At 38.1% G+C, this 16,247-nt stretch overlaps 1 protein-coding gene across 5 annotated transcripts in view; it reads left to right on the top strand.

Annotated features, from left to right (window-relative positions):
* HIVEP2 (HIVEP zinc finger 2) overlaps positions 1 to 15,389 on the top strand; it is a 206,974-nt gene extending 191,585 nt beyond the window's left edge. For all 5 annotated transcript variants that reach the window (XM_017887673.1, XM_017887675.1, XM_017887674.1 and 2 more), the window contains 4 exons: positions 1,927 to 2,102; positions 5,262 to 5,363; positions 6,139 to 7,034; positions 12,921 to 15,389. In XM_017887673.1, coding sequence (XP_017743162.1) covers positions 1,927 to 2,102; positions 5,262 to 5,363; positions 6,139 to 7,034; positions 12,921 to 13,745 — 1,999 coding nt within the window. In that variant the 3' untranslated portion in view covers positions 13,746 to 15,389. The remainder of the gene's footprint in view (positions 1 to 1,926; positions 2,103 to 5,261; positions 5,364 to 6,138; positions 7,035 to 12,920) is intronic.
* Positions 15,390 to 16,247: the final 858 nt, after the last annotated feature.

The following is a 16,247-nucleotide window of genomic DNA, read 5'->3' as shown; positions in this document are numbered from 1 at the left end:
AAAAAAAAAAAAAAAAAAAAAAAAAAAAAAAAAAAAAAGGATTACTGACCAAAATCTTAAGTGTATATTATCTAATTGATAGGTTTAATAATACATTTAATAATTTAGTTAAACATAGCTTTGAATTTTTTTCAAAATCCATCAATTATCAAGTAGATTCATGGGCCTGTGGAATTGTTGTATGATATTTTATTTACACAGGCTTTTCTAATACATCATTATATTTTATACAGAATTTTACTGTATTTTCATTCTGGAAGCAAGTTAATCAGCTAAGACATTGAAAATAAAATTATATGCTTGATGATAAAATGCATTTCCCATCACTATGATGGTGGGCTATAGTAAGCTTGAAGTATCCTTCCCTGAAGAAAATTAGCTTTGTACAAAAGTATTTGTTTTGGTCTTTGTCTCTGAAGCAATTTCATCTAGTTAGGGACAGAGAATAGTGAAATTTAAAGCTGAAAGATATTTGCATCTTTAGGGGTTTTTTCTACTTTATTAGAAAAGACAAAGATAAAATTCAAAATAATTTTGAAGAACAAGTAGAAGTCAAAATTCCTGGTGAAAGGGGGAAAATTTAAAGGAACCAAAGACATGCAAAATGGATTATTCATAGTTTTGAACAGTTTCTGCTTAACTCTCATCTGTATTGGTACTGACCAAAAAGTAGAAAACGTTAAGATTAGATGTGAATCCATAACAGAGTTGCTGTTTAAATATGTGGATGGATTTCCTTTCTTAAAATTATTTCAATAGTTTGGTTGACTGAAGTTAAACTTGCTTTTATTCCTGTTTGTGGATTAGCTAGGATAAAATGAGGAAGTTTGCAATGCTCTTAGAATGTAAAAAAACTATAAATTTAATGCCTTAAACTAAATCCACAGTGGATTATGGCATTTTGCATGTCAGTTTACCTTTGGAAGTTATGAAAAGAACTCCCCAAATGGAATGTCTTTCCAAAAATAACATTAAACCCAAAATTCTAACCTTAGCTTTGACTTAAGAGATAATGGCAGTCATTGAATTAGTCCATATAATACTACTATATCCTATGATAAATCATGTTTTATTGTATTCTAAAATGGCATGGTTAAGCATTGGGTAGATTTCTTCCCTCGATTATCAAAGAAAATGCCTAAGACTGTTTTTCTAGCTGATTTGATTAAGCAAGATGACCTCGGATATCCTTTCAAACATCTCTATGAAACCCTTCTGGAAACAAATGCAAATTTGATTAAAAATAGAATCCCTAGTTTTCATTATGTAACTACCTTGAAGAAGCTAGTTGAAATTTAGACTCCACATTATTACAGATTCATGGTCTTCGGGAAGAGCAGATCAAATCTGTAGACAACAGTTGGTGAGCTGAGCTCACCCTGTGTAAACTAGAAATTTCTGAGGCACTCTCGTGCCAGGATTGTAAAAATAGAGTAGGAACTTGCAATGAAGAATTCTATTATCAGTTATACTTAATTTAGCAAATTTAGAGGGTTGTATGTTTGTACACGCACATCTTAGATGATGTAATGTTAACAAAAGCTACATGATGAATATGTTGGTATGCTTTTTGTATGTCCCTTGATTGGAGGCTGTACTAGAATCCAATCCAAAGGTCTGCAACTCTTTGAGGTTTACATAAGTCAATTTGAGCATCTATTTCCCAACTCTATAAATTCACATGTAACAGTGGAGCCAATTCCATTTTGAATTCCATGTAGCATTACATTTTGTTTACAGTGCCAAATCTATTATCTAGTTCTTTCAGGCATTTACTGCATAAATTTCACAGGCTTCATAGACGTAAAGTTGAATAATTGCAAAAGACCCGCATAAAAGTTTGCCATGCAAATAATTAGCTTTTGCTTTAAGATATAGCATGCTAAGAATGTTTGAAAACCACTGGATTCCCCCTTTTTAAAACAGGTACAAATCAAATGAAGATTATGTATATGTCAGAGGACGTGGCCGTGGAAAGTACATTTGTGAAGAATGTGGGATTCGCTGTAAGAAGCCAAGCATGCTCAAAAAACACATCCGTACTCATACTGATGTTCGGCCTTATGTATGCAAGTTATGTAACTTTGCCTTCAAAACGAAAGGTACAAGTCTGATTTTTTTGAGAGGAAAAATGCTTCTCTATGGCTACTTAGATTTCTGAGTGCTATTTTATAACTAGCCTTCATCAACAATAAAGATGATTTGTTTGTGAAAATATGATTCCACAAAATGTATTTTCTCCCTCAAGTAAGTGATCAAAGGATGTATGTGAGACTGTGAGGCTCCTTTTATGACTTAATTAAGAGCAATAGACATAGGTCCGGGCCAGTTGTCTCCAAAGGAAGTGGCTACGAATTGTCTGGATAGCTATTTCTTCATGTTGGAAATGTTATGTGGTCTAGATAATATTTATACCAGCATAGAAATCCTGCACATGCAGTGGTATTAGAGAAGCAAGGCAGCAGCTGGGAAGAAAACATGTGCTCTTGGTCAGTTTCAAGATTATAAATAATGTAGAGACCCACACATTCCCAGGTGGGTGCCTCCATCCACAGTTGCATTAATTATGCATAGAAATTTGATAGCTTGTATTCCCTGTTTTTATCAGCACAGAGACAATTTCTGATTCTCAGTACATAACTGTTAGTCTTATAAAACTAGGACTTGCCTTGAAGTTTTTTTAAAAAATCCATTTTAACAGGTATATTTATGTAAAATATTTTACTGAAGGAAGTTGCTTCAGTTATGATTTTAGAGGTTGTTTGATTTTTGCAGAAGTGTGTTTTACCTTAGGTTTAGTGGATACTATAGGCATTCCCTCACCACTTTAAATTTTCATATTGATTGATCTGCTCTGATACCCTTCAAGAAAAATAAATATCAAGTAAAATTATCTTTGGTAGAGAAATGTATAGCTATATTCTTTTATAGCTGAAAATCCTAAATTGCTGTATTGGTTGTAGAAGTATAAATGGGTAGCCTCTCAACATATCTGTTTCTTTTTTATTAAAAAGATCTGTATGACAGGAGTGCCTCATTTGAAGCTGAAATAATGTGTTCATTTGCATCTCAAAAAATAAACATATGGCCTTTTAAATACCACTCACCTTTGCACAATCAAGCCCTTTATACAGAACTTTACTAAGAGATTCCTTAGGAGATAAGAAAATAAAAACTTTGATTTTAGGGAATACTGCAAATTCAGGAGTCATTACGAATGATACATATCTTCACTGAGCATATGAGTTTGCTGCAGGTGTAGTTGTGTGAAAAACTGGATAAAGAAATGAGACATCTCTAGACATTTTTAAAAATCAAATTAAGTCTGCCTCTGAATCATCATCTCCTGAAGGAAATAATTTATTCTTGGTCATTATTGGAGTTTCCTTGTCACCTTTTGGGAATGTGCAAATGTCTCAGAATCTTAAAATGAGCAAAACATCCTGGAAAACCCTGCCAGTTTTCACCTCCGGCTGAAATGCCTGTTGTCCAAACCCACATTGTCGTCTGAGCACAGATGGAACGCCCTTGCACGACCAATCCTTTCTACTCGTCTGTGCCACTTCCTCAAGGGCCTCCCCCGCCACTCTCCTTCCCTCTCCTTGTCCTTATACGTTACTTCCACAGCTCATGACTTTAACAAACTAAAGCCATGGTGTAATTGTTTCAGATCCAGATTTCTAGCTACAGACCTATTCTGAAGATGGGAGTCTAAAGCCTGACTATCCTTGGAATGGAGAGAAAAATGTAGGAGAAAGAAACACATACTAAAATCTAAATTAACTCTCCCAATATGCTTAGCATCCATACCTATACACATCCATAGCATACTTGCACTCTGGCAGAAGTGATTATTTTTATTAATTTATAGATACGTTTCATTAATTTTCTAGATTTAAGGATTCTTGATATGTCTATAACATTTTTGAGCTCTTTAAAAAATGGTAGATAAAAGTTTTGATAAATAAGAGCAATGGGGGCCTGGAAATATTTCTGTTTGGAATTATCAAAACGGCATGTAAAATTGATAAGTATATAAGCAATAAGTAAATAATAAAGCAATATTAGTAAAATAATAACGGTGTCCCAGTTTTAACTGTGGCTCACACATTACATGAACAGCAAGCTTAACACTCCTACAAGAGAACTATGCTAGCAGGCTGAGTTTCCACAGATATTTCACAGAGCCTTCTCTTAAAGTATTTGTTGGTATATTGCTAAAGCGTTGTCAAAGGCACAGATAACATTATGACTGGTTTCACTGAAGTGATGTAAAGGTTCCTTACAACTGAATTTGTTCCTGAATCTCTTTTGATAAGTTATATGGCATATAATTTATATATATAAATATATGTGTGTGTGTATGTATGTACATTCTTCTATAGATCCTGGGTCAAGGAGGATTGGATCAATGTTTTAAAAATTTCTCACATTTCATAAAGCAGTTATACAAATTATATATATAATTTATATACACACATTCATATACACATATAATTGTATATGCCATTATCATTATAACATATTCAGCATGAAACTTTTCTTTTTTCCTTAGCGTGATAGGAGCCTGAAGATAAATAAAAAGAGAATGTTGCAGCTCCAGAATTTGAAGAATTGCTGTCATAACGTTTGCTAACATATGCCAGACAGATAGATGCTAAATACTGGGAATAATGCTCCCTATGAGAGTTAGCTAATTGTTTGTATGGATCTTTCAGTGCACTGACAAGGTTTGCCCTCACATTAGTTTGTGTGTATTTTTCTTCTGAACTTTGAAGATCCTTGGAGGTTACTCTATACCTGATCAATGCCAGAAGGTCAGGGGCCCAGTGGGTGTGTTGAGAATATTTCATTCTGAAGTATCTCTGAAGTATGTGGCCAGATTGTGTTTCCCTGTTTACGTGGAGTCCCAGGAGGCTGGTGCATTTGGCTAGATATGAGATCCCTTCTCAGGCAGAAGAGCCTGGGATTTCCAGTTTTGCTTGGAGCCTACTCTTGAAAAGATGTGAGCCTGGACTTCCACATATCTTCTAGAATAAAGAATATCTGAGATTGGGCCAAAGCTCTCAGGGATTGTTATCTTCAAAAACCAGATTATTCTTCTTAAGGTTGAAACAAGGGATAGTGGGTAGAAACAAATCTGTGTTACATGATGAATTTAATAAAATTAATTCATTTTGCATTGAATTTGGAGCAGCCATCAGCAGTTGTTAATTTGATAACCAATTAATTTCTCTCTTTTTTTTGGCTACATTTTCAAGGAAACCTGACGAAGCATATGAAATCTAAAGCGCACATGAAAAAATGCCTGGAATTGGGAGTCTCAATGACATCAGTGGATGATACAGAAACTGAGGAAGCAGGTATGTCATAAATGAGTTGACAGACGTCTTCATTATGCACAGTGGAGCTCTGTGGCTGAGGTGGTAAAATAAGTTTAGATATTTTTAAAAAGTGATCACTTTTCATTTTATTAAATACTAAATATAGAAAATAAATCTGACACATTGAATTGCTTGAAATCTACTGAGAAGAAATGCATTTCTGTTTTGACTCTGAGGGCAAAAAAGGCCTTACTATGAGAATACTTCTATTTAGAGCCATGAAGGGAATAGAATTGCACTTGCTTTGTGATAGCAAATTAGATTTTATGAGGCTTTTTGGGAAATTTGAAAAGTATTTTAATGTATTATTATTTAAGAAGAATCCCGGTAGGAAAACAAACAAACAAACATCATTGAGGTTGGCCAGACCTCCTGAGATACATCAGTTAGACATACGTTTGCATCTGAGCTTGCAGAGACAGGTTGTTGCCTTTCTTTTTCCTCTTGCATCATCATTAACATTATCCATACTCATTTGTAGAGGGTTTTCTGTGAGTGGGATGATGTCTGAGATATAAAGTCCTACTGTGGAATTTTTCTTGTAAGTTGAGGATGAAAACAAATAGATATACAAGAAGATAGAATGAATGCAGGGTCACACAGGTAAGTGCCTCATTTTATAGGAGTTCTCAGACATAACTGTCTGTGGGCACTAGGGACTGGGAAAAACTTTTAGAAAGAAATGGGGCTTAAATAAGATCCTAACCTTGACATTTGGATCTTCATCTCAATAATCTTTGTTCAATTGTTTCAGAAAATATGGAAGATTTGCACAAAGCAGCAGAGAAGCATAGCATGTCCAGCATTTCAACTGATCATCAGTTCTCAGATGCCGAGGAATCAGATGGTGAGGATGGAGATGATAATGACGATGATGACGAAGATGAGGATGACTTTGACGACCAGGGAGATTTAACACCAAAAACAAGATCAAGAAGCACGAGTCCTCAGCCTCCTAGATTCTCCTCTTTGCCTGTGAATGTTGGCACCGTACCCCACGGGGTTCCTTCAGATAGTTCCCTGGGACATTCTTCATTGATCAGCTATTTGGTTACTTTGCCAAGTATTCGAGTTACTCAGCTTATGACACCCAGTGACTCATGTGAAGATACCCAGATGACAGAATACCAGAGGCTATTCCAGAGCAAAAGCACGGACTCAGAACCAGACAAAGACAGATTGGACATACCTAGTTGTATGGATGAGGAGTGCATGCTACCTTCAGAGCCAAGCTCCTCTCCCAGGGACTTCTCACCCTCAAGTCGCCATTCCTCTCCAGGATATGATTCTTCACCCTGCCGAGATAATTCACCAAAGAGGTATCTGATACCCAAAGGAGATTTATCTCCCAGAAGACATTTATCACCTAGGAGAGATCTGTCACCCATGAGACATCTTTCACCAAGAAAAGAAGCTGCATTGAGAAGAGAGATGTCCCAAAGAGATGTTTCACCAAGAAGGCATTTGTCTCCAAGGAGGCCAGTGTCTCCTGGGAAAGATATCACAGTGAGAAGAGACCTCTCTCCTAGAAGAGAGAGAAGATACATGACCACCATAAGAGCGCCATCTCCCAGAAGGGCTTTATATCATAACCCGCCATTGTCCGTGGGGCAGTATTTGCAAGCAGAGCCAATTGTATTGGGGCCTCCTGTAAGTGTAATTCACTTTTCTTTCTAATATATAAGTGGAAGCACATTGGTGCCTCCTGATAATGCACTGGTGTGAAATTTAGTAGAATATGGGTATCTGTCATGGGTGGAGTGAATCTGGCTACTGAAAATAGTGGGGAGACATTTTTGTCACATGCTATTGTCGGTAACATGGCTGTGGCATTACCCGAAGTGTAGTATTGCATCAGAACAGCAGTGCATTCCCAGTGGGAATAAGTGAGACCTTTCTGAAGGCTTTCTAAACTTAATTAATGATAGACATAAACTGAAGCCTTTTTGTAAGTAAAAAAGATGAACCTTTAGAATGCCATGACTGCATGGACATACACTCACAGGGACATTTAGACATCACTCATCACCAGGTAAGGATTCTAATTCAGTTATTAACCTTGACTTTCAAAAACTTTTATTTTTTAGATTTTTATTTTATTTATTTAGTTTTTTGAGACAGGGTCTCACTCTTTCACCTAGGCTGGAGTGCAGCGGCACGACTTTGGCTCACTGCAACCTCTGCCTCCCAGGTTCAAGCGATTCTCCCATCTCAGCCTCTGGAGAAGCTGGGACTACAGGCATATATCACCACACCTGGCTGATTTTTGTATTTATTGCTAGAGACAGGGTTTCACCATGTTGGCCAGGCTGGTCTCAAACTCCTGACCTCAAGTGATCCACCTGCCTTGGCCTCCCAAGTGCTAGGATTACAGACATGAGCCACTGCACCTGGCCTCAAAAACTTTTATTTTTTAATACATTCTTTACCTTGCCCATCATGAGTGGACATGTGAAACTGGTCAGGGACAGGGAGAGGAGAGAATGACACACTTGGCATGTTTATAAATCGAAGACATGAGCCTGTCTGCTTTTCTTGCCATTACTATCATCAAATGCACTGGCTCAGTGGAAGCGTGGGCCCAAGGAGAAAGGGAAATCAGGAGAGCTAAGCGAGAATGTGCAGAGATTTCTATGATGTGCCTTCATTATAGATGAAAATAACAGTAGCCATCATGGATTACATTTAAGCAGTAGGTTTAATACAAATTCATAAAAAAAAGCACCTGTCCTACCTAATTCCACAGCTCAGTAGATTGTGATGTCTCTTTCAGTTTGTGTAGGATTTTCAAAAATGAGTAAAGCATGGACTTAGCATAGACAGAGGCATGATACCTTTGGAATCTGTCTGCCTTGAATGTGTTTTGATTTCCTGGTGTCTGCTCTTTGTTGTACTCCCTGGCTCCGGATCTCTGTGTCATGTGCATCAGCACCATCCTTCACAGCCAGAGAAGACACTGCCAGCTCCCAGTTCTGTTTTATCACTGCCCTGGCGGCCAATTTTCTCCCTCTCATCACCTTCCACCACCCTGAATCCTGAGCTCAGCCTGTCATTTTTTCACTTTAGGAAACCTGCTGCATTCATGTCCCCATCCCCAGCACTGTCTTTTCACAAATCTGGTACCAACTTCATCTTGGTGAAGCAAATCCTGCAGAAACGTGTATGGCAATTGGAATGCTGTTTACCAAGCTAACAAATTAGCAAGCTAATAAGAAAAAGAGATACATTTCCACAGGTTTTGGTGCCTTAGCGAAAGTAGGAAAAAGGGATCTTCTGCAGTTTATGCCATTGCAGCACGAATAGAGAACTGTAAATCCCCTGTATCATGTGACACCAAGTCTGGGATGACACATGCTTTCTGTGGTATACACACAGTGATGCTGGCAGAATGTGTTAGACAAGCCTCTCCCTGCCATCCATGCAGCCTGTGTTCTGGCATTGGCCAGGTGGATTGAGAGTGTGGCATTTGTGAAACAGTGGTGCATATTTAGTCAACTGCAAACATGCAGTTTTTCAGTCAGAAAAAGTAAGCCTTTAGTGCAAACATGCTGTGGTTGTAAAAAATTACAGGAACCCACAGTCAAGTTGGGCAAAGGAATTGAAAGAGTGGACTAAGTAAGTTCATGTGAGTTTTAGATATATGCCCAGAAAGTTGGAGAGAGGTGAGTTTTAGTAGTCACTGAATTTGTACCAGTTTTTTTATGTGTTTTGTTGTTTTGTTTTGTTTTAAATATCAGATCATGGGTATTACTATTATTATTATTATTATTATTATTATTATTATTATTATTATTATTTTGAGATGGAGTCTCACTCTGTCACCAGGCTGGAGTGCAGTGGCATGACCTTGGCTCACTGCAGCCTCCACCTCCTGGGTTCAAACAATTCTCCTGCCTCAGCCTCCCAAGCAGCTGGGACTATAGGTGCCTGCCACCATGCCCAGCTAACTTTTGTATTTTTAGTAGAAACGTGGTTTCACCATGTTGGCCAGGATGGTCTCGATTTCCTGACCTCATGATCCACCTGCCTCAGCCTCCCAAAGTGCTGGGATTACAGGTGTGAGCCCCCATGCCTGGCTGATCATGGACACATTTCATAGTGTTGTTAAACTTTATCATTTATGATGCTTTTGGTCTCCCCAGTTTAATTCTCTTTAGAGGATGTATAGCCTGCTACATTGTTCACATGCCTCCCTGATGTAGGGACAACTGGTCCCAATCACTGCCCACTTCATGCTTTCTCACACCACAGGACACTGACTGTGGTGTGAAGGTACCTTATAGCCCAGTGTGACATATTCATATTCTGGCTGCTTTTGGAGTGATGGTGATCATAGCAAACACAGGTTTGGAGGAAATGAATGAATTCACATGCAGATTATGTTACGTGTATGTGCATATATATATGTATACACACATATACACATGGGTACAAATGTACATACACAGACATCTATATATACATCTATATACTAGATCTGTTACCCCACTCATCTCTTCAACAGTATGACAGTAAGGACCTCTAGATGCAAACGATGAGAAGGAGGTAGAAGAGCAAGAGGCATCCTGCACCCTGTTGTTTTTGCCCCAGTGCCCCTGTTAGTTTTAATTTTAAGATAGATAGATGGATGAATAGATAGATAGATAGATAGATAGATAGATAGATAGATAGATAGAGAAGGTAAGTATGTTTTATCCATTTATTCAATATTTACTGAATTTTTGAGGGTCTACTATGCATGGTTCAAGGTTGAGGATGAAATAATATTATGGCTTGTGGCCTTATCTTTTTTGTGATAAATAAATTTCCTTTTCCATTTAAAAAATTTTGTAGATAGATAGCAAGAAGAGAAAGAAAGGTGTGTCCAGGCCATCAGTATGTAGTGTAGATGAAGATTGTGTCTAGGGAAACAGTCAACATTCATTCGTATCCCTTGTTATCTGTGTGATCTTGGGCAAGTCACTTAACCTCTTGACCACAGTTTTTTAATTTATTTCTGGCAGCCAGGGAGGTGGCCCATGCAGATTTCTGTCCCTGAAAGACCGTGTCATTCAGCTATAAGGAATGTAGTGGGCAAACAGCCTCCTACTGGTTTGTCAGCACCTTCAGGACAGGACTGTTTTCAAGCCAAATCCACCCTCTCCAAGCAGCCCCAGCCAGTGACTGAGCACAGATGGGTCACTTCTCCCTTCTCTGCTCCCTGCTGCCCCCAAGGAGGCTGTTGCTCTTCTATCTCCCTCTCATCATTTGCGTCTAGAAGTCCCTACTGCCATACTGTTGAGGAGATGAGTAGGGTAATAGATCTGGTACATGGCATATAGATGTATATATAGATGTCTGTGTATGTACATTTGTACATATGTGTGTATATGTGTCTATATATATATGCACTTACACTTAACATAATCTACATTTGAATTCACTATTTGTTTTTCCATGACAAAATTTTTCTTACTGAGATTTAAGTAAGATGGAAGTTTGTCCACCACATTTATAAGGCCCAAATTACAAAACAATAGGATTGCAAATGGAGTAAAAACCAAAGTAGAGAAAACTTACTGGGAGTTTCTTTGGAGGATGAAGAAGGGGTGAATGAGAGGAGAGAGGATGTGTAGAAATTCCTGGTGGGGCTTGGAGCAGTGGAAGTGGCCACATGGTAGAAATTCTACTTGTACACATAGCTCTGTGGTTAAAATCAGTGAAGAGCTAAATTTGAAACTTTCATTAGTAGCACCAATAAGATTTTACAGGATTTAGAACATGCTGAGTATTATTGTGGTTTTAGAGGACAATTCATGACTACATTTGTCAGCCTGGAGTTGGGGATCTCAAGTCAGTTTACGTAACAGGACATCTCTCTCTCTCTGACTTCTGTCCCACTTCCTTGGTTCCCCCACAGATCCATTCTGATGGGCTGTGTGCAGTGGAGGTCATAGAATAGCAGCCAGAAGTAAAATGGAAAAATAAACAAGCTCGATTTTATTTTAAACTTTGAATCTGTAATTGCTGTGATTAAAAGAAAACATACTTGATTATCTTCAGAGATTGTTACTGTAGGCATTACAGGTCTTCCTCCCAAACTGGTGTTTGATGAAGGAGACATGCCTTTTCCAAACCTGATTAAATACAAGGGGGATTTTGTCTATGTGCAGAATTTAAATGCTTCTCATACCGTGAAATCCCCACCTTTCCCAGCTTATGAGGTTCTGGTAATGATAGTGTTGATGCAATCATCACTGTCACCATTTCTCTCACACTTTCAGGAGAACCCATGTTTCCAGCTTGTGTATGACATATCACAGAGGAGAGTAAGGGCTAAGCATCTCAGAGAGTAGCAGAAATCACAGTCTAGATAGAACTGGATGAATCTTTAATGGTATAGAGCATACCTTGAGTTTTAGAACTGAAACTCTTGAAATGAAAAAGAACAGCTTCTTTGGCTCTATCCTGGACTACTACTGTACTGTATGGGTTTATAGCTATCTATCTATCTTTGGTTCTCAAAAAGTAGAAAAAATGAAGTCCTTTTAGATGACAATCCACTAAAGAATGAATCACAGTAATTAAAATCTGATAATATTAAATCTGACAATCTAAGTTGTATTTCACTACAGAAACAGTATAGAAAATAAATTCTCCATTTTCAGGACTAGGACTATGAAATCTGAAATTCTGGCTGAACATTTTAAGCATCCTTAATTTATTGATTGCCAACAAGATATTGAGGTGGAAATAATAATATAAACGAAAGATTAAGATGCAGACTTCTTTGGTTCACAGCTATGGAGTTGAATATAAGTTGCTAACGGCCTGAAATAATGTTAACTACCTCTATGATGGATAGTTTCCTTTAAAAAATTATTATTGATGTAAGACTTAAATGGCCTTGATTTGTTATTGGATGAAGAAGCTGGTCTTCTGCATTGAGTATCTCTTAGCAGGAATGCATTCCTTTAGACCAATGTCTTACACATTGGAGGAACCAGTTTGTGGTTCCATTTTGTCATCTGTTCTGTGGAAAACTTTTTTAAAAAGCCAATTTTCAGACTTGTCATTCCAATTATATACCCATCAACACTTAAAAAAGTATTACAAATCTGTCCAGTATAGCAACAGATGGTAATCTTTTTATTTCCTTTTGAATTAAAAAAATATTATTAATATTTATTAGTGTTTTTTGCTCAGTAAACTTGTTTTGCCAATTATCCATTAATTTCTTTTCATTATCTCTTGCAAAAAAAACAGAGCTGAAATGTGTCTCTGTACCCAGTGGAAAACATCCTGACTGCTTTATCACCTTGCTGTTTAAAAACAAAAGCAACTTTTCACAGGCAGACACCTTTATTCAAGGATTATAAAAGACAACAGAGAAATCTCCTTTGTCTTGAAGTAGGAAAACTTGATCAAAGGATTAGGTATTGAAGCCTCTCTAGGTAGTGAATGTGTGAGTGGGTGAGTGAATGAATCCAATAGCTTGACCTAAGAACGAAGCATAGCAGGATCTGAATTTTGTGCTCTCTTTGGTTCTCTGTGCAGAACTTAAGAAGAGGATTACCTCAGGTTCCTTACTTCAGTCTCTATGGAGACCAAGAAGGTGCTTATGAACATCCAGGCTCCAGCCTTTTCCCGGAGGGTCCTGATGACTATGTCTTCAGTCATCTTCCACTCCACTCTCAGCAACAAGTGCGAGCTCCTATCCCCATGGTGCCCGTTGGTGGGATCCAGATGGTTCACTCCATGCCGCCAGCCCTTTCCAGTTTACATCCTCCACCCACGTTGCCCCTGCCAATGGAGGGCTTTGAGGAGAAGAAAGGCGCGCCTGGGGAGTCCTTCTCCAAGGACCCCTATGTGCTTTCTAAGCAGCATGAGAAGCGAGGTCCTCACGCTTTGCAGTCATCTGGTCCACCTAGCACTCCCTCCTCTCCTCGGCTATTGATGAAACAGAGCACTTCAGAAGACAGCCTAAACGCAACAGAGCGAGAACAGGAGGAAAATATACAGACTTGTACAAAAGCCATTGCCTCTCTCCGGATTGCCACAGAAGAGGCAGCTCTGCTTGGGGCAGATCAGCCAGCGCGGGTGCAGGAGCCCCACCAGAACCCCCTAGGAAGTGCACATGTTAGCATTAGACACTTTAGTAGACCTGAGCCAGGTCAGCCCTGTACCTCAGCCACCCACCCTGACTTGCATGATGGTGAAAAGGACAATTTTAGTACATCACAGACTCCATTAGCTCACTCCACGTTTTACAGCAAGAGTTGTGTGGATGACAAGCAGTTGGACTTTCACAGCAGCAAGGAATTATCTTCAAGCACAGAGGAAGGCAAAGATCCTTCGTCAGAAAAGAGTCAACTACATTGATCTACGATGCATGGAGACTTTCATTTCCACATTTTCCCATTTTTTTTTGTTTTTGTTTTTCTAGAAATGGAGGTAATCAAGTTTATAGCATGCCTGTCCTAAGTTACAGTAGTTTGCTATTATATATACTTTTGTTATATCAAAAGAATTAGGTAAATTAACAAGTCATCACGAGCCTGACCAAAACAAAATTTGAAATTAACCTATTGGGTCTGGTACTTTTAAAATTGTACAGATGTTTGTGCCTTTTCTTTACTTTGCTTATATTCTTATAAGCATTTTTTAGCAGTAATTTGTACATATTTTAGAATTTGTGTATCTGCTTTGTAATAAATGTAATTTCTTTCCTTTTTTGGACACTTGGATCTAAATGATGTAAAGCAAAACAGCATCAATATATATGTGAGGTTGCACTAAAACATATTTTTATATGATTAAAACTGAACAGCTTTTATGTACAGCTCTGATTCTGTAATACTAATATTTATTTACTTTGTTTCATAAATTGTACATTTTTTCTTAATGTTGTGGATTGCTTTTCTATGTGAAGCATGGAATTTACTGTTGCGTAACTAGAACAAAAATGTACATTGTAAACAAGATATTTAAACTAGAGTATCTTATTCTGCACTTATGCATTAGTTAAAAAAAAAAAGATAAAGGATGTATCAGTCAGTTCTTAACTCTTGTATATTTTTTTGTCTCTTGTTTGCTGGATTGACTATAACTTAAGTGCTGATTGTGATTTTAAAATGATAGTACCGTAAAGCATTAAAGTAAACAATGTGCTATTGTGAGTTTTTTCAAAGCTTTATAAATCAGTTATAAATAATATTAAAAGTATTTGGTCTTATGTGAACATGTTGATCTATATACTCATCTTAAAAATATGGGAAAACATTCCACCCCATGTAAATATGTACAAGTGCATCACTGGTACAATTTTATGTAACTCAGTTGGACACTAGGTTGCCACAGACCTATGCTAGGTGTCTTTAAAAAATTAAGGTGACAAAGCACATGGGACTGTGTAGAGCTTGGTTATCGGCCGGCCCGGTGGCTTGGCAGGCAGTGCTGTGCGCTGCTCATGGAGAAGACCTGGGCTTAGAGTCTCCTTAGTTCTTGCTACACAGGATGGTGACTGGAACTAAGGCTGCACAGAGGGTCGCACTTGGACTCTGAGGGTTGGGAGTGGAAGGGGGAAAAGGGGATGGAAACCTGCTCACCAGCTCTTCCTGCCAGCCAGTTTACATGGGAACAGGGTTAACATCTGTGTTAAGGGAGGTCACCTTACCCTTTTGCATAGGGTAAGAGTGTCAGACTCCTGGCTATCTCAGGGGGAATGGAGAAAAGAATCTTTCAAGGGCAAAGAACTCGTGGGAGGATGTCTGTTGTATGTAATACTCACAATGGCTTTTGGTTAGTGTTGAAGGTGGGAAGAGCCTTTGTAGGTCCAGAAGAGTGGAAGAGAGGGAGGGGTACAGCAACATGTGCACAGGCACGCACATGTGTGCACGCACACACACAATCTGGGTTATCTTTGTGCTATATAGTGGATTATAATTCTGTGAAACCAAGTTTGTATATTGAATTACATTAAGGAGTGTTCTTTAAAAAGAGAAATAAATATACAATTACATGCTTGAGGTGTCTAGTTCTTATGTGTTGCTTTACATTTTAATTTCCCAGTTTTGTTTCTAAAGAAATTTTGATACTAGCAACATACCACCTGTGCTTTTAATTGCCAGGCTCTGCCCATCCTGAGTATGAATGCTTTTAACAAGTGAGAAGACAGTCATTGGCTCCCATAGATTATCTGATTAGAACAGATAGTGGTCACCAAGGTGTGGGGCCTAGAAATAGACTTATCCAAACTTCATGGGCCTGGGCAGCATACATTGCATCTGAACAGATTCATGAATAAAGCAAATTATCATTTTGCCTCCTGCCTCTCTTGCAGTATGTATACTTATCTGAAATTCAACTGGGGAAACCTCTTCTTTCTTTTTGCTAAGGTGGCTGAAGCTAAGAATCAACTAAAATATATCAGAAGATACCCACAAATCACAGTTCTTTTATTAGAATGAGTAGAACCTTTTTAATAATGAAAGCAGAAGCTCATTAAAAGTCAAAACCTATTAGTATTTCCACTATAAAAATCTCAAATTGGTGGATTTACAATGTACCTACTTGCTTTTGTGAGCCAGACTGTCTTTTTAAACCATGTTTTACAAAGGTGAATTAAAGGTCAACACAGACACTCTAATATCTGTCTCTTACCAAGAAGAATCTTTTGAGTATGTAGGGTGATTTGTGCGTCATATTCCTCATTGACGTGTGTGTGTGTGTGTGTGCCGGTTGGTGTTTGTTCCAGAGTGTTGTGGTGTTTGTGTTGTGTTTTGAATTGAAGATGATCCCAGGCCAAATCAAATTACTCTGTTTCCTCCTCTACCTAATTCATCACTCATTTATTCACTCATTCATTCATAAAAGTTTTGAGTG

This window comes from Rhinopithecus bieti, unplaced genomic scaffold (genome assembly GCF_001698545.2).
Source record: "Rhinopithecus bieti isolate Rb0 unplaced genomic scaffold, ASM169854v2 scaffold_17771, whole genome shotgun sequence".
In the NCBI taxonomy this organism is placed as follows: domain Eukaryota; kingdom Metazoa; phylum Chordata; class Mammalia; order Primates; family Cercopithecidae; genus Rhinopithecus; species Rhinopithecus bieti.
This window is presented reverse-complemented; position numbering and strand designations above follow the sequence as displayed.